At 37.5% G+C, this 20,024-nt stretch overlaps 1 protein-coding gene across 3 annotated transcripts in view; it reads right to left on the bottom strand.

The window, feature by feature from the left end:
* SLC44A1 (solute carrier family 44 member 1) overlaps positions 1-20,024 on the bottom strand; it is a 221,398-nt gene that overhangs the window by 86,942 nt on the left and 114,432 nt on the right. For all 3 annotated transcript variants that reach the window (XM_057548467.1, XM_057548466.1, XM_057548469.1), the window contains exons 8-12: positions 15,877-16,016; positions 14,470-14,656; positions 13,132-13,297; positions 12,046-12,202; positions 11,272-11,355 (exon numbers count right to left, since the gene is read on the bottom strand). In XM_057548467.1, the coding sequence (XP_057404450.1) occupies positions 11,272-11,355; positions 12,046-12,202; positions 13,132-13,297; positions 14,470-14,656; positions 15,877-16,016 (734 nt within the window). The remainder of the gene's footprint in view (positions 1-11,271; positions 11,356-12,045; positions 12,203-13,131; positions 13,298-14,469; positions 14,657-15,876; positions 16,017-20,024) is intronic.

Genomic DNA, 20,024 nt, shown 5'->3' with positions numbered 1-20,024 from the left:
CTCCAGTGTTGGGTTGCCTCAGGCAAAACAACCAACAGGGAGGGAACCCAGCCCCACCCATCAACAGTCAAGTGGATTAAGGTTTTACTGGGCTCTGATCGCCACAGCAACAGGGAGGGAACCCAGCCCCACCCATCAACAGTCAAGTGGATTAAGGTTTTACTGAGCTCTGACCGCCACAGCAACAGTCAGCTCTACCCACCACCAGAGCCTCCCATCAAGCCTCTTAGATAGCCTCAACCACCAGAGGGCAGACAACAGAAGCAAGAAAAACTACAATCCTGCAGCCTGTGGACCAAAAACCACAGTTACAGAAAGACAGAGAAGATGAAAAGGCAGAGGGCTATGTACCAGATGAAGGAACAAGAAAAAACCCCAGAAAAACAACTAAATGAAGTGGAGATAGGCAACCTTCCAGAAAAAGAATTCAGAATAATGATAGTGAAGATGATCCAGGACCTCGGAATAAGAATGGAGGCAAAGATTGAGAAGATGCAAGAAATGATTAACAAAGACCTAGAAGAATTAAAGAACAAACAAACAGAGATGACCAATACAATAACTGAAATGAAAACTACACTAGAAGGAATCAATAGCAGAATAACTGAGGCAGAAGAACGGATAAGTGACCTGGAAGACAGAATGGTGGAATTCACTGCTGCGGAACAGACTAAAGAAAAAAGAATAAAAAGAAATGAAGACAGCCTAAGAGACCTCTGGGACAACATTAAACGCAACAACATTCGCATTATAGGGGTCCCAGAAGGAGAAGAGAGAGAGAAAGGACCAGAGAAAATATTTGAAGAGATTATAATCGAAAACTTCCCTAACATGGGAAAGGAAATAGCCACCCAAGTCCAGGAAGTGCAGAGAGTCCCATACAGAATAAACCCAAGGAGAAACACGCCGAGACACATAGTAATCAAAGTGGCAAAAATTAAAGACAAGGAAAAATTATTGAAAGCAGCAAGGGAAAAACGACAAATAACATACAAGGGAACCCCCATAAGGTTAACAGCTGATTTCTCAGCAGAAACTCTGCAAGCCAGAAGGGAGTGGCATGATATACTTAAAGTGATGAAAGGGAAGAACCTACAACCAAGATTACTCTACCCAGCAAGGATCTCATTTAGATTTGATGGAGAAATCAAAAGCTTTACAGACAAGCAAAAGCTACGAGAATTCAGCACCACCAAACCAGCTCTACAACAAATGCTAAAGGAACTTCTCTAAGTGGGAAACACAAGAGAAGAAAAGGACCTACAAAAACAAACCCAAAACAATTAAGAAAATGGTCATAGGAACATACATATCGATAATTACCTTAAACGTGAATGGATTAAATGCCCCAACCAAAAGACATAGACTGGCTGAATGGATACAAAAACAAGACCCATATATATGCTGTCTACAAGAGACCCACTTCAGACCTAGGGACACATACACACTGAAAGTGAGGGGATGGAAAAAGATATTCCATGCAAATGGAAATCAAAAGAAAGCTGGAGTAGCTATACTCATATCAGATAAAATAGACTTTAAAATAAAGAATGTTACAAGAGACAAGGAAGGACACTACATAATGATCCAGGGATCAATCCAAGAAGAAGATATAACAATTATAAATATATATGCACCCAACATAGGAGCACCTCAATACATAAGGCAACTGCTAACAGCTATAAAAGAGGAAATCGACAGTAACACAATAATAGTGGGGGACTTTAACACCTCACTTACACCAATGGACAGATCATCCAAAATGAAAATAAATAAGGAAACAGAAGCTTTAAATGACACCATAGACCAGATAGATTTAATTGATATATATAGGACATTCCATCCAAAAACGGCAGATTACACGTTCTTCTCAAGTGCACACGGAACATTCTCCAGGATAGATCACATCTTGGGTCACAAATCAAGCCTCAGTAAATTTAAGAAAATTGAAATCATATCAAGCATCTTTTCTGACCACAACGCTATGAGATTAGAAATGAATTACAGGGAAAAAAACGTAAAAAAGTCAAACACATGGAGGCTAAACAATACGTTACTAAATAACCAAGAGATCACTGAAGAAATCAAAGAGGAAATAAAAAAATACCTAGAGACAAATGACAATGAAAACACGACGACCCAAAACCTATGGGATGCAGCAAAAGCGGTTCTAAGAGGGAAGTTTATAGCTATACAAGCCTACCTAAAGAAACAAGAAAAATCTCAAGTAAACAATCTAACTTTACACCTAAAGAAACTAGAGAAAGAAGAACAAACAAAACCCAAAGTTAGCAGAAGGAAAGAAATCATAAAGATCAGAGCAGAAATAAATGAAATAGAAACAAAGAAAACAATAGCAAAGATCAATAAAACTAAAAGTTGGTTCTTTGAGAAGATAAACAAAATTGATAAGCCATTAGCCAGACTCATCAAGAAAAAGAGGGAGAGGACTCAAATCAATAAAATCAGAAATGAAAAAGGAGAAGTTACAACAGACACCGCAGAAATACAAAACATCCTAAGAGACTACTACAAGCAACTTTATGCCAATAAAATGGACAACCTGGAAGAAATGGACAAATTCTTAGAAAGGTATAACCTTCCAAGACTGAACCAGGAAGAAACAGAAAATATCAACAGACCAATCACAAGTAATGAAATTGAAACTGTGATTAAAAATCTTCCAACAAACAAAAGTCCAGGACCAGATGGCTTCACAGGTGAATTCTATCAAACATTTAGAGAAGAGCTAACACCCATCCTTCTCAAACTCTTCCAAAAAATTGCAGAGGAAGGAACACTCCCAAACTCATTCTATGAGGCCACCATCACCCTGATACCAAAACCAGACAAAGACACTACAAAAAAAGAAAATTACAGACCAATATCACTGATGAATATAGATGCAAAAATCCTCAACAAAATACTAGCAAACAGAATCCAACAACACATTAAAAGGATCATACACCACGATCAAGTGGGATTTATCCCAGGGATGCAAGGATTCTTCAATATACGCAAATCAATCAATGTGATACACCATATTAACAAATTGAAGAATAAAAACCATATGATCATCTCAATAGATGCAGAAAAAGCTTTTGACAAAATTCAACACCCATTTATGATAAAAACTCTCCAGAAAGTGGGCATAGAGGGAACATACCTCAACATAATAAAGGCCATATATGACAAACCCACAGCAAACATCATTCTCAATGGTGAAAAACTGAAAGCATTTCCTCTAAGATCAGGAACGAGACAAGGATGTCCACTCTCACCACTATTATTCAACATAGTTCTGGAAGTCCTAGCCACGGCAATCAGAGAAGAAAAAGAAATAAAAGGAATACAAATTGGAAAAGAAGAAGTAAAACTGTCACTGTTTGCGGATGACATGATACTATACATAGAGAATCCTAAAACTGCCACCAGAAAACTGCTAGAGCTAATTAATGAATATGGTAAAGTTGCAGGTTACAAAATTAATGCACAGAAATCTCTTGCATTCCTATACACTAATGATGAAAAATCTGAAAGAGAAATTATGGAAACACTCCCATTTACCATTGCAACAAAAAGAATAAAATACCTAGGAATAAACCTACCTAGGGAGACAAAAGACCTGTATGCAGAAAACTATAAGACACTGATGAAAGAAATTAAAGATGATACCAACAGATGGAGAGATATACCATGTTCTTGGATTGGAAGAATCAACATTGTGAAAATGAGTATACTACCCAAAGCAATCTACAGATTCAATGCAATCCCTATCAAATTACCAAGGGCATTTTTTACGGAGCTAGAACAAATCATCTTAAAATTTGTATGGAGACACAAAAGACCCCGAATAGCCAAAGCAGTCTTGAGGCAAAAAAATGGAGCTGGAGGAATCAGACTCCCTGACTTCAGACTATACTACAAAGCTACAGTAATCAAGACAATATGGTACTGGCACAAAAACAGAAACATAGATCAATGGAACAAGATAGAAAGCCCAGAGATTAACCCACGCACCTATGGTCAACTAATCTATGACAAAGGAGGCAAAGATATACAATGGAGAAAAGACAGTCTCTTCAATAAGTGGTGCTGGGAAAACTGGACAGCCACATGTAAAAGAATGAAATTAGAATACTCCCTAACACCATACACAAAAATAAACTCAAAATGGATTAGAGACCTAAATATAAGACTGGACACTATAAAACTCTTAGAGGAAAACATAGGAAGAACACTCTTTGACATAAATCACAGCAAGATCTTTTTCGATCCACCTCCTAGAGTAATGGAAATAAAAACAAAAATAAACAAGTGGGACCTAATGAAACTTCAAAGCTTTTGCACAGCAAAGGAAACCATAAACAAGACGAAAAGACAACCCTCAGAATGGGAGAAAATATTTGCAAATGAATCAACGGACAAAGGATTAATCTCCAAAATATATAAACAGCTCATTCAGCTCAATATCAAAGAAACAAACACCCCAATCCAAAAATGGGCAGAAGACCTAAATAGACATTTCTCCAAAGAAGACATACAGACGGCCACGAAGCACATGAAAAGATGCTCAACATCACTAATTATTAGAGAAATGCAAATCAAAACTACAATGAGGTATCACCTCACTCCTGTTAGAATGGGCATCATCAGAAAATCTACAAACAACAAATGCTGGAGAGGGTGTGGAGAAAAGGGAACCCTCTTGCACTGTTGGTGGGAATGTAAATTGATACAGCCACTATGGAGAACAATATGGAGGTTCCTTAAAAAACTAAAAATAGAATTACCATATGACCCAGCAATCCCACTACTGGGCATATACCCAGAGAAAACCGTAATTCAAAAAGACACGTGCACCCGAATGTTCATTGCAGCACTATTTACAATAGCCAGGTCATGGAAGCAACCTAAATGCCCATCAACAGACGAATGGATAAAGAAGTTGTGGTACATATATACGATGGAATATTATTCAGCCATAAAAAGGAACGAAATTGAGTCATTTGTTGAGAAGTGGATGGATCTAGAGACTGTCATACAGAGTGAAGTAAGTCAGAAAGAGAAAAACAAATATCGTATGTTAATGCATGTATGTGGAACGTAGAAAAATGGTACAGATGAGCCAGTTTGCAGGGCAGAAGTTGAGACACAGATGTAGAGAATGGACATATGGACACCAAGGGGGGAAAACTGCGATGAGGTGGGGATGGTGATGTGCTGAATTGGGCGATTGGGATTGACATGTATACACGGATGTGTATAAAACTGATGCCTAATAAGAACCTGCAGTATAAAAAAACAAACAAAACAACTAATACTAAACTTTCATTGGGTTATTTGTATGGAAATATGTTAATATAAATGTTTCAGACATTACATGAAATTTCTAAAAATCTTATATTTGTATTTGTATGGAAATATGTATGGAAATATGTTAATATAAATGTTTCAGACAGTACATGAAAAAAAAAAAAAAAAAAAAAAAAAAAAAAAGATAAGCACCTGCAGAAACAAAGAGCAGTTCACAGTTCACTCTGTTTATCTGCAAAACTCTAGCACCTATGCTGTAAATAGTTAATAGCTTATTTTAAAAATCTAAAGCTCTTTTTTTGAAGCCAGCTGTATTTTCCACATGGTTTAGCATTGAAGCATGGTTTGGGATTATGGAATTTCATAGTGTGCTGCACAATGACTCTGGTCTACCCTGCCTCCACGTAAACACCCCTCTCTATTATCCTCTACATCCTCTAAGGCAGTGGCAACAAACTGGTGGCCTATGGGCAACTGACATTGTGGGGCCCAAAGACAACACAGTGTTTGCTTTGGCTCACTCAGAGTTATTCTTTTTTTTATTAGTTGTCAACATTTTAATAGCAGGAGATAAAATGCAAACATCCAGAATTCTGGCTTCTCTTAGAAAACTGGAAGAGTTAGAAACTGTCTATAAATTCTCACATGGCAAACAGTATCCCAGAGCTAAGTAGCGATGGCCCTCTTTGGATGGAAAATGAGCTCTCCAGTTGACCACTCTCTACTGCTCCCTATTGCTTTAGACCCTGGCTGCTGCACTCACTTACAGAAGTGATGTAACGGACTTCAACCGGCCCTGCAGGGGTTTGTGTTGTCCAGTCCTGCTCCAGGCTTTTGACTGTGGGTTGCAAGCTGACATCAGGAGTTGACAGCAGAATGAAAGGATAGGAGGAAAATGATGCAAAGGGACATTAACTAACTCATTGTTAACCATTTCCAGAGAGTACTACACAAAACAGGACTCCAACTGAGAGACTCTGCATGTGAAGTGTGAGCCACAGTGCGTGGCGCATGGTAAGGGCTCAGTAAGTGTTAGCTGGCATTATAATTAGTATTATGTTTTCACTGTACTCTATTGAATACTCTAAAGATAACCTCAGAGAATAAACAGGTGACTTGACAAGAAATCTCTGAAAAATAAGAATGAGAGATTTGCATCACAGGATACTTGAGATATATAATGAAGTATAATTAAATATTCCAGTACTGTACACCTGTAACTTATATAATATTGCACATCAACTATACTTCAAAAATTTTTTAAATTAAAAACAAACAGTGCCAGTAGAAGAATAGATCAGAAAAGAAAGCCCAAAGACAGACTCAAGTATGATATGTAAGAGTTTAATACACGATCAAATTGACATTTCACAGCAGAAGAAAGATTAATCACTAACTGGTCCTGGGACAACTGATTAAATCTCAGATAAGCTAAAATGGTTTTTTTTTTTTTCCCTTTTAAAAATGGGGAATCTCTAAAGGACTATAAGAAAAAATGCTAGAATAATTATTTGATCTTGAGGTGGGGAAAACTTTTCTAAGTATAAAAGCCAAGTAAGAAACCATGAAAGAAAAGTTAAACAGAACTGACAAGAGAAAATAAAAATTTAACTGCTGCACATTATAAAAATGTAAAAGAAATTAACTGTGGACAGTACTATAGAATAAGATTCACCACTCACTGAGCACATGCTTAGAGCACTGTAGACTCTCTTCATCCTCATGGTAACAGGCACTACAGATACTCTTTTGTTTTTTTAATTTGTTTAATTAATTAAATTTATTTTGGGGGCTGCGTTGGGTCTTCGTTGCTGCGCACGGGCTTTCTGTAGTTGCGGTGAGTGGGGGCTACTCTTCGTTGCAGTGTGCGGGCTTCTCACTGAGGTGGCTTCTCCCTGCTGCGGAGCACAGGCTCTAGGCGTGCAGGCTTCAGTAGTTGCAGCATGCGGGCTCAGTAGTTGTGGCTCGTGGGCTCTAGAACACAGGCTCAGTAGTTGTGGCGCATGGGCTTAGTTGCTCCGTGGCACGTGGGATCCTCCCAGACCAGGGCTCAAACCCGTGTCCTCTGCATTGGCAGGCGGATTCTTAACCACTGTGCCACCACGGAAGTCCCACTACAGATACTCTTATTAGCCCCATTTTACATATGAGGTTTGGAGCTTATCAGACATTAATTGAAGTGAAATACTGCAAACTTTTTCTCAAAGCTAATGATAAGTATTTTAATGAAAGTGGTAGGTAGTTAGACATGAGCGGCTCCTCGCCCTGTCCTGGACGGGGTCATCTTTCCCTCCCCGACCTGGACACGGGTGATCAGAACATGCCCAGAGATCTTCCCCTTTTGCGGTCAAGGACCGCTAGGATTCCAGCCTTATCGAGACCAAACAAGACGAAGCCGCCAGCACAGGTTGACGCAGGCCCACCAAGACCTAAAAGGTGCCTCAGAGTAAAACCCGGGGTTCATTATGCCGTATTTATAATAAATTAGCATTGCCGTTTTTGCCCAAGTTCCCCCGGGGTTTCGCTTGGGTGCTTGTGGGTAAGCGCCTGCGCACAAAGAGAAAAGTCATATAACCTAAAGCTGTCAATCACCTCGGCAGTCAAATGACGCAAGACACAAGGAGGGACTTTCCACCACTCTGAAAAACCAGTCCTACGCCCGTTGTGGGCTGCGTCTGGTTTCCGGACGGCCTGCTCCCCTTCTCTCTCTTGGGAGTATAGTCTCGCTTTGCTTAATAAAACTTCTGCTGCTTAAAACTGCTCTCTGTCTCTCGACTGAGTTCTCTCCTTCCGGAGGTCAAGGACAGAGGAATTGCCGTTTGGCCGGTAACAAAAGTGTTATGTTAGCATGGTGAGATCATGGGTGATGTTTTGTTCTTGTCCTGGTTTTCCAAAATCTTCAGTATCTTACATTACATTTACTTTTTAGAGAAAATAGATTCATTTGTATAACTACCTTTTGAATTTTCTTTGTCATAGCTCTGTTATCTTAGAGTAAAAACATAGGGAGTTCTTTATAAAAAAATAAAATGCGGTGGAGGGAGAGCGATAACACTTACTAGGTGTCTGCCAAGAGTTAGACACTGGAAGAGCTGATTTATCTGCATTCTATTTCATCCTAACCTAAAGCCTGTGAGGACAGGTATATTTTTCTCCACTTACTGAAGAAGAAAACTGAGACTCAGAGCTTTCACTGAGCTTGCCAAACAGTTACACTGCTGGGGATTGAAACACGTCTTCAACATCTGGGCTCTCTTTATTGGGCCTCCCCCCAATTATCCACTGTACCTTCTCCAACAAGGCTATAAAAGTGTGGGCTTAATCCTACGTGTATGGGAAAAAGAACTTCATTTGCAGAAAGCAATGATAAATAAAATACAGGAGACAAAACGAAAGGTGTGAGTCGACTCCATCATCTTGGTGCCAGCTATGGCTTCATCTCTAGCAGAGCACTGAGCTTACAACTGCCGAATGTGTGTGACAGCACTAAAAATGTCCCTTCTTGCACTAGTAGATCATACTCTTATATCCTACTGTTTTCTCAAAGTTTAGAAAAGTCTCTGGAGCTCATTTATTCAGTACCACCATGACCCCTATCATCTTAAACACTTCAAACAGATGGGTGCCCACCCAGCTCTGAAACACTTCACAGGAACAAGGGTTAAAAAAATTCCACTGGTAACTGGTACTTATGCCTAACCTGTCACGGCAGGAAGTATTCTAATGTCTTTAATATGTTGACCTCATTTCAAATAAAATTCCTATGAAAACAAGAGACATGAAGCTCCAGTGGTAACCAGTTCCCATATCGCAACGTTTCATATTCCCAAAGAGAACTACCAGGTATGAGTTCAGAATCACTCTCCCTAAACCTTTGCTCCCATATTTGATTTACTACTATTTTGATGCTTCCTTTGAATCTTCAGACATCATGCCTACCTAATGAGGATGCAAAATGGACAAAACCTGTAAAAGAAAGACCAACTTGTAGTTTGGATATACATCTCAGGACTGTTGGGACTAAACTGCTGATTAATGTTTAGCTTGGAATGAGCTGAAAACGTTGGATGTTTACACCTGGTTACTGACCATCTTGACATGATGTGATTTGTTTTCTTCCTGTAGTATAACTGCACATATCCTTTTTGAGATTCTTAGAGTTTTACATCACCGTCTCAGTCTTTTTTAGACCAAATATTCATTGATTAACTAATCATTCATTCAGAAAACATTTAAAGACCACCTATTGTATACTAGGCACTGTGATAGTTTCTGGAGAGACAAAAATAAGATCTTGCCTTTAAGGACGTAAAAGTCTAAAGGATGAGATGAAGAAGTGAACAGACAACTCCCATATAGTGTTCTTAGTGTTTTCACAGAGGTATGAACTGGTGTTGCGGAAAGTCAGAGGAGGGGCTGGGGTAATGAGGGCAAGTTCCTTAGAGGTGATGCTCAGGCAGAATCAGTAAGGATCAGTAGGAGTTAGTCAAGCATTGGAAGGAAGTTATTCCCGGCACATTTTGGAAACTGCGAGAGCAAAAGGTGCCTGTGGGAACTGAAAACAGAGAGCTGAGGTTAGCACATCTCTCTGAGAATAAGCTATTTAGTGACAGATACAAAATGTAATGATGATTATCTTTAGTGCATCCATCAACTTTTTTGATGAAGATGACTTGGTCCCAAACCAAATTTTAAAGGACATAATTTTTCAGAATGTTGTGGTTGTTACTAATTATTTTAATAATAACCTTCCAAATGCTTTACATCCATAGAGTATGATGAGCTACAAGAATGTATGTTGCTAATGACATGTCATACCTACTTTATCATATTAACCATAAGACTCCAATAAAGCAAACTCCAGGCAAGCTCAACACCATCACCACAGGACTCTTACCCTTTGACTACCCGTGAGTGAATGGAAAGTGCAATGCTACCCTGCAATCACTTAAAGGTAAATGGTGAGAAAGTCAATTTTTATCTTTGGTCTATTAGATGAGGGCATCAGTACTTTAGAATTGATTTTCAGCGACTGGAGAAAAGTGGTTAAAAAAAAAAAAAAACAACCCAGATGAACAGAGTACTTCACAGCGAGAGTCCTACATGCTCAGATACAGAAAGACCCACTCCGCTAAGAACTGTTACCCCATAAGTATCAATCCCTCCATTTGACCTTAGAAATAGCACTTCCTTTGATAATATTTTCCAGACCAGTATCATAGTCTTCAGCAGTTAGACAAAAAATTAAAACAAAAACAAAAACAAAAAAACCCCCACGGCATACAGAGCATGCTAGTTTTGAACAATAGTAGACAGTTGCAAAAAGGAGCAAGTGTCACAACAGCTTTTCACTAAAGCTTTCAAAAACCATTAAAAGAATTAAAGAACTATGGCTAGAGTAGACAGATTCTCAGAGAAAATCAAATATGAAAGGATGTGAATTAAGGGATAAGAGATAAATGTCTTTCCTGAAAGATGGTCCCTAATGATATTTTATCAATGTACTACAATTAATTAATAATAAGCCTTGGTAAGAACACATATTACGTTTAAAAACAAGAATATGATTGAAACAATTATACTTGATCAAGGCACAATGTATAACACCATGAGAAAAACTTAACTTTCACTTAAGCTCAATAACTTTATCTTGGAAGAAGAAACAATGAACCTATCTTTGAAAGTGAACGTTAAATGTATTTTTAAAACATTTTACCTTGGGGCCGGGTGGGGGATGAATTGAGAGATTGGGATTGGCATATATACACTAATATGTATAAAATAGATAACTAATAAGAACCTGCTGTATAGCACAGGGAACTCCGCTGTACAGTAGAAATTAACACAACACTGTAAAACAACTATACCCCAATTAAAAAAAAAAGAAACATAGAAAGGATATGACAATTAAAAACAAACAAACAAAAAAATAAAAAACCAAAAAAACCATTTTACCTGATTTAAATAATTTAGGCACTTTTCAAGACACCAAAGGCAACAAATGCAAGATTTCAGCACACATCGAGCACAAGCATTTTCCTGGAAAGAATGAAAAATGGAAATAATTAAAGACCAAACAATCAAACCATATCATACAGAATATTCTAAATTTTAGAAAAATAAAAATTAAGAAAAATCACAACCTATGCTTCAAAGCCTCCACACTCACCCTTTTTTTCCTCAAAATGTAATGGCTGAATTATCTTTAATCAGTTCAATTCAACATTTACTTAGTACCTATTGCATACAAGATATAAGGTATATAAGACCAATAAGGAACTTATAATCTAGTAGGAGAAAAAAAAAAAGCGCTAAACATAACAACAATTACAATCAGAATATGATATAGATACTAGTGCTATGAGAGTGGAGAAGAGAGAGAGAAGACATCACTTGGGAGGTGAGAGGACTCAGGGGAGGATTCTAGGAAGAGGGGGCATTTGAGCTAAGCTATGTAGAAATGCATGGTATTTCTGCAGTCACGGACAGGAAGAAGGTTCCAAGGAAGAAAGCATGTTGAGTCCACACAGAGGAAGAGAAGCACAGGACATATGGGGAAACTACAGAGTGCAAGAGTGGGAGACAAAGGGGAAGAATTAGATTCTACTAGGCAAGGACTTTGAAAAAAACATTTGCACTTGGACTTAATATCGCTGGGAACTTTGCTACATGCAGAACTGAAGTTCTGGAATGTGCCCACAGTAAGTCCAGAAAAGGGTTTTTCCTTACCTTTCCTTTGAGCTGACTGTGAATGTACATAAGGATCATTCGTGGAATTTTGACTAATGTGATAATGAAAGATCCTTTCGCCACAGTACCAAGGTGATAACGAATAAGGCGATTCACTGATGCCAAAATAGGTGTAAATGGCAAATTCCTTTTATCCCTATATAAAAGACCAAGATGGAAACAGAGAAATGGTTTAGAGTACAAAAGAGTGAAAAATTAGTTCATTTTTCTTATTCTAGCTCTATGACAAAATGGCAAAGTAATACAAATGCTACAGATGTACCATGTAAAATTAATGTTTCATTTCTTTATGGTAGTTTCATGGGGTTCTTATGCTGTAATACTTTAAGTTAAATAAAACTGTGCTTTGAAAGCTCTTACTAGTAAATAGTTATGGGGTTAATTGTAGAATCAGATAATGGAACTTAAAAAGATGTTAGACCTGGCACCTCATTATAAGGCTATTGTAGTGTATATTCAGCTATGAAGTTAGGAAAGGAAGTCACAATACTTGTTCTGATCCATACAAATTAAAAAGACTTGTTATCCTTTGATGGACGTTTATATAAAGCAAAAGTACAAAAGACACTACTACAAGATTTGTTCTTCTGCTAAATGTAATTTAGGTGTAGCATGACCTGAGGTTCTAATTAATTTTTTGAGAAAGCTACAGAAGAGTATAAAGAATAAAATAATAACCTCCCATTTTCCTACCTCACAGAATGATCAACTACACATTTTGTTATATTCACTTCCAATTACTTTTTGAAGAAATGGAACTCTTACCGGTCTCAGTTCCATTTCCTTTAGACACAATCACTTAGATGATCTTAAGTTTTCTTTCTTTCTCTCTTTTTTTAATTGAAGTATAATTGACCTACAACACTATGTTAGTTCTGGGTGTACAACATAGTGATTCAATATTTCTATACATTACAAAATGATCACCACAATAAGTCTAGTTATCATTGGTCACTATACAAAGTTATTATCTTTCTCTGCCTGACTTATTTCACTTAGCATAATACCCTCTAGGTCCATCCAGGTAGTTACAAGTTAAGTTTTCTGACAAGTATAAATTCTCACCTAGTAAAATAGTATGTCACCACAGCTCCTGCCACGGTCATCTGTTGACAGGCTAGAATAAATTCACTGATCCAAATCAGGCCCACCACATGGTACCACCACATGTATTGCAGAGGCCCAGAAACTCTGAACTCCACAAAGCCTTGGTCATTCTGAACAGCGCTGCCTAGGAAAATATCAAAGAAGGAAAGAAGAAGCACATAAAGCATAAACCAATAAGTATGGCTATTAAATCTAAGAGATTAATCTAATTTCCAACAGTATGTCCCTATCCCCAAACCACTGACTTCATGATCACAGTGCTATTACATTAAGGGACAAAAGTAATTATCACTTAAGAACTCGTAAAGACAAACACTGTACAATTAAGCATTTGTTTTCCTCAAAGGCACCATATATAGCTTTTAAAAGTTGTTCTATGTGAATATAGTTCTTTTTTTAAAAAAAAAAATTATTTATTTATCTATTTGGCTGCACTGGGTCTTAATTGTGGCACATAGGATCTTTGTTGCCGCGTGCGGGACCTTTAGTTGAGGTATGTGGGATCTAGTTCTCTGACCAGGGATCGAACCCAGGCCCCCTGCATTGGGAGCTCAGAGTCTTAGCCACTGGACCACCAGGGAAGTCCCTGAATATAGTTCTTACCACATTATCAGTTATTTAGTGTAGGCATGAATTTTCAAACACTTCAACTTTTTTTCAGAGGTATTACTTGTCCAATAATTATAGACCTAAATTATTAGCAAAGTACAGAAATTAATATTATTTTCAATTGGTGATGGTGTGCTGAATGGCCAGAGAAGTTACATATAAGCTTACTATCCTTATACCACTCCTCATAATTAATTCCATTTAGACATACATAACCTTTGATATTAAGTATGGCTACAAGCAAGTCTGAGAGTCTAACTGTGAACTGTATCACTACTACCTCTACATAGGTTCAGGTCATTTCCAAACTAGAAAGTCCCAAGGAAGCAACTTGATCTTTGGCTATAACTGGAGTTTGAGGCAATTCCAGAGCAGCACTGCATTCATTAGTTCATCTTAGAATGAATCCAAATGTCTAAGTCAGTACAGGAGCTTACTTCAAATCCATAACCATCTTGAAACTGGATATGATTTCAGGTCCTACCTGGTTTAGACTCACTTTGCTGGGATGTTCTAAAAATCATGAACGGGGAATATGTTATTGAAGAGCCATAACCATTGCTAGTTCTGATGGTTGTTAGACCTTAGTCCATAAATGTCTTAAGAATTATATCTCTCTGATGTTTTAAAATATTTTAATGCAAATCAGTTTCATCACTAAAAGAAAGAAGTAACATGTCTTCTTACCGGTAGTGCCAAGAAAGAGAAGTGTCATGATCCAGTACACCCAAAACAGGACAAGAGCAAAGAAGGTCCAAAAGGGTTGGAAGACTAGCAGTGGCAAGTGAATGAAGACCTTGCCAGCCACGTGGAACAAGGCGATGGTGAGAGCAACCCGTTTGCGCATGACTAACATTATGAGGAACAAGATAACCTGTAGGAGAGAAGAGATGGAAAGATTCCAGCTACTGTTTTAAGCAGTAAAAACAGAAACTGAACAATGGTGGAATTTTTTTAACATAACCCTTCATTCCAAAATGGGGATGTATCATTCTCTGAATCCCAATAACACTTTAACAGTCTGTATCTCTCTTGCAGCCCTTATTTTTCATTATACATTGAAAATGTCTTTTAAAGCTAAACATAAGAGTTTCTCAATTTATTAATACATCCTAGATGTATTAATTCTTCTACTTTCCCTTTTTCCACTCATTATGAATCAAAACGTGTTGTTTGTCATCAGGATGAGACTCTTAATTTATTTAAATAGATACATGCTTGCCACTCTGAAAATAGGGGAAAAGACGATATGCTATGACCACAAAAGCACAGAGAACTTATACTTCATCTCCCTTGTTGGACCAAAAGCAGCTTACAAGCAGGGTCCATGTCAAATTTACCCTTTGTCACTCCCCACTCTGCCCTGGCACCTGGCACAGAGAATTGTACTTAAAAGATGATTAATAAATATTTGTACAATGATAGCAAACAAAAATCTTTTGGCACCAATGGTTTTATGATGGCTTTATTTTTAGTTTCTAATGCTCAGTGAAAAGCTTGGGATTGCTCCAAGAAGTGGACTGAGATTTTTTTCCCCTTTTTTCAGAGAGGAGAAGGAGATGAACCAAAGATATGAATATAGATTACTGAACCACATGTTAATGAATAATTTTACTGCAATTATTATAATAATTATACTAGTTAGTGACGCTCACCTCTCTTTTTAAAATAATGTTGTTAAAAGTTTAAAAGGGAAAAATGGGAAAATAATTAGTGACTAAGTAGATGGAATTACACTAGGTAGCCTATTTCTTAATAGACTTTTCTATAGTAAAGAGAACTGTTTTTTAAAAATAATTACACTATCTCATGACAATAAGATGTATGTTCTTACTAGAAAATGATAATTAATATTCTAGGTGAAAATTCCCTCTCAAAAAGCAGGCAGTACAGAACAAAATGTCACATCAAATAGCACTCATCATTTAGGGGAGCCTTCTGAAGACTTTTGAGTATGTCATACACTGTGGGGCAGAGATTTTATCCAATAGGGATCATGGTTAGGCATGCAATGGCTAAGCGTGAGTTTCTGCTTCATTAATGATCTATAAATAAAAACATAAACCTGAAAGATACACCAAGGCCTGTACTCACTGTGAACACTGTAGCTGAAATGGCATAGATGAGGAGGGCCCGAAGATTGTCTTCAGCTACCTGAAGCTGTTCAGGGATAACTGCTTCTTTGGGAGACTTTCTTTGCTTTGCATATAGCCACCATAGTACACCTGTGCCACCTGGAGACGAAAAAACCAATTGTTTTTGCAATTATTGGCACAAGAAAATGTGTAACATAAATCCTCAATTTTCTGGACCCTTCCTATATATCAACGTGGACTAACACAGCAGCAATCCATTTGGCTGGGAGGTGCGTGGCTGTAACATTTTGCCAGCATAAGGGGAACTCCAATGACTCCACTTACAACTTCCACATTAGGCACTTACAAATCTCTCACTGTATCAAATAAACTTCCTTTAACTGTATTTATTATCAACTCTGAAGCTGAGAGAGAGCCAGCAAGGACAGATACCCCTGAGAGGAACTGGTCACGAAGAGAGCCTCAGCGCCTGTTTAAGCTAAGGAGCCTGTGGGAAGCAAGTAAGGGTTACAGAAATCAGCAATGAAGCTGAGGAAGGCAAAGATCTTGTCTGTTGTACAGTAACCCCAGTGCCTAGTGAGGAGACACTCATGCAGTTGACGAAATATTTGTACAATGAATAAATGAAGATCAAATGAGTAGTTCCCACCAAAGGTAGGAACGAAGATAGGAAATCTTTGATAGCTGGATAGCGGTGGGCACTAGGGATGGGAATTTTTATCTCCATGACTGGTTCAGAGATTCTGAGATCTAGACTGAAGAGGGAGGCAGACCTGCCTCCATATAAGACAGCTGCATTGGACACCTTCATTCAATCCATTCGACAAACACTTTGAGTGCCTACAGCACCTACTGTTCTAGGGGCTGGGGATAGAGCGGTGAAAAACCAACATCAACTCTCATGCAGCATATATAGTAATGGGGAAACAAAAAAAAACAAGGAAACAAGTGAAAATAGAGTATATTAAATCTAAGAAAAAAGTTGCCAGTAAGGGATAGAAAGTGCTAGGGCTGGGAAAGCATTACAATTGTATATAAGCAAGGCCTCACTGGGGTGAGATGATATTTGAGCAAAAGAATCAAAGACAGGGAGAAAGCAATCTATGAAACTATCTAAGAGTGTTCCAGGCAAGAGGAAACAGCAAGTTCTGAGATGCTGATATGGGCCATGCCTGGCAGGCAAGAAAAGAGGAAGTCACTGTGGCTACGGCAATGAGCAATGGGGAAAGCAGTAAGAGATGTGTGCAGAGAGGGAGCTGGGCACCAGATCATACTGCAAGGCCTTGTAGGCCATGGTAAGGAAATGGAAGATTCAGAGTAGAGATGTGTATGTATAGGTGGATGAGATGAATGCCTGGGAGAGAAGCAACTGGGCTGAGATCTATGCAAATCAACCTGACCTCCATGTGCACTCAAGTCAAGAGTGAATAGTGCCAAAGGGAAATTCCAACTACCTGTTGGCAAATACTAAGCATGAATTTTTCTTCTATGGAAGATGATTAAACAAACCAAAACAACCATGAGTCTATGAAGAATATTTCAGAGAAAGGGAAAGGCTATTTCCATTTTGGAATCTTGAATGTACAAGAAAATTGTTTGGAAAACTGTTTAATATCCTCAAAAAATGGAATAAAATATGTTCTCTACAAACAGAAATAAAAAGTTGAGAGAAAGCCTGAAGTTCAAGGAAGATAGAATGAGATGATAATGATGACATCAAGGGCATTGTTCATAACATCCACAGTAGATATCATTAATTAAACATTTAAACTTGTGCCAGGAATTAGCACAAATAGATGCAACCACATTTAAACACAATGCTATTAAGTGGGTATTATTAGCTCCACTTTGCAAATGATGAAATTGAAATTTAGGAAATTTCAGCAGCATGCCAAATGTCACATACTTGGTAAGTGGGAGAGCTGGGATTCAAATCTACTTTTATTATAAAAGCTATCCATCTGTTATGAACTGAATGCTGTGTCTCCTCAAAACCCATCTACTGAAATCCTAATCCCCAATATGGTGTATTTGGAGGTGGGGCCTTTAGAAGATGATGAGGCCATAAATGTGGAGCCCTCATGAATGGGATTAGTGCCCTTATAAAAGAGACCCCAGAAAGCTCCTTCCCCCTTCTGCTATGTGAGGACACAGCAATCAGATGGCCGGAAACAGGAAGCTGGCCCTCACCAGATGCCGAATCTGCTGGTGCCTTGATCTGAGACTCCCCAGCCTCCAGAACTGTGAGAAATAAATGTTTGTTGTTTATAAGGCATCCAGTCTGTGGTACTTTGTTACAGCAGCCCAAACTGACTAAGACATCATCTAAACACAGAATTAGATTTGAAGGCTACAAACTGAAATGAAAAGGAAGATGGCTGAGAGAAGGAAGACCTACAAATAAGATGAAATTGGAATAGCAAAATTAAGTAGCCAAGTACAGACTGACACCAAGGAAAACAAAATCAGTGATATGGTAGATAAACTTGAAGAGTTCTTCCTGAATGTAAATAAAATGACAAAAGGATTAAAATGATAATTTAGAAGATGATAGCAGGAGAGTAACAAGGATCTTAAAGAGAAAACCACCAGGATGGAAACAATAAACAAGTATAGAAATAAAGTAAACTTTTCAAAGTTGAAAAAGATTCCCCAAAAAAGAGATCATAGGCAAACTGAGTTAAGATTCTGAACTAGACAAAAATTTTAAGTTATAAGGATAAGTTAAAAATTATATAAACATCTAGGTAAGTGAGATATGTTATGGGCACGGGAACAAAATTTAGACTGGTCTCAAAGTTCTTCTCTGAAATGAAGTACAGACATAAGGCAACATACTGTATCTTAAGACTTTTATATGCAACAAATTCAATATTCACATGTGAAGGCAAAGGCAATCTTAGATAACCAAGAATTCAGAATATTACAACCCATAAGTCTTTCATGAATAAGTTACTTGAACTCAGATTCCAATCAAAACAAATATGAACTGAAATTTAGAACTCAAGAATGAACTTTTATAAAAACAGGACCAGTATAACTGAATCACTTTGCTGTACACCTGAAACTAACACAACATTGTAAATCAACTATACTCCAATGTAAAATAAAAATTAAAAAAAAATAAAAATAGAAATAAAAACAGGACCAGTAGTTCTCACTAAAATCAGGACAGGAGAGAACTTAAATAAACTTAAATATAATTATGAAACTTCTCAAGGCAAAGGTAAGCAAAATTCTTTGAAAAGATATAGTACAACAAATAATATTTTAAGTTTAATAATAACCTGAATATGAACACTCAGAATATTTAACAAGAGCTAAAAAGTGCGAGTGGGCAGAAGAGAGTAGGATTAGACAGGAAGGAAAGTTTATGCTAAATTTAAAGGGGGGGGGGGAACCTCAACAAATATTGTTTCATTTCAGCCTTTAATAATTATAGAATTCTAGACTGAAGAATATTTTCTGAAAATGTTTAGGTTACCAACTGAAAAAGTGAAAATAAAATTATACCATCCAAAGCAATGGTGAAAATAACCAAAGAAAACACAATTCCATACAGCAAAGATAGGGAAAACAAAATAAGGAAGCATAAATTTAAGGAAAACATAAAACAGATGACATCAGTAAGACCAAACATACCAGGTAAACGTGACAAATTCTCCTACTGAAAGAGTTTCATATTGGGTTAAAACGTTTTTATACTATATACATACACACACATACACACACACACACACACACACACACACACACGCATACATATATATATATGAATAACAAGGTCTGGATTCCAAATGCTAACACTGGTGAACTGAAGGTGGGTCCCTATAATTATGACATTTTTAAAGGCAAAAGTAAATACTCTTTAAAGAGAAGATGTAGCATGTGAAATAAAACTTTTATTTTCTTTCCTATATTTCTATTTTCTACCATGGAAGTAGTTAGATACCATGAGTAGGTATGACATTTATAATTGGGAGGGGGAAATTTTTTTTTAAAGACAATAAACACAGAAAAACCAGAAGGTTTCATTAGAAACACTAAAATAAAAACAAAATAGAATGTCAATAGACAGAAAAACGAGTAACAAAATTTTAAACACACACACGTACACACACCCCCCCCCGACAGAGTTATCCTGCC

The sequence above is a fragment of the Balaenoptera acutorostrata genome, chromosome 6 (genome assembly GCF_949987535.1).
Source record: "Balaenoptera acutorostrata chromosome 6, mBalAcu1.1, whole genome shotgun sequence".
NCBI lineage: Eukaryota > Metazoa > Chordata > Mammalia > Artiodactyla > Balaenopteridae > Balaenoptera > Balaenoptera acutorostrata.
The sequence above is the reverse complement of the archived record's forward strand: the minus strand, read 5'-3'. Positions and strand labels throughout refer to the sequence as shown.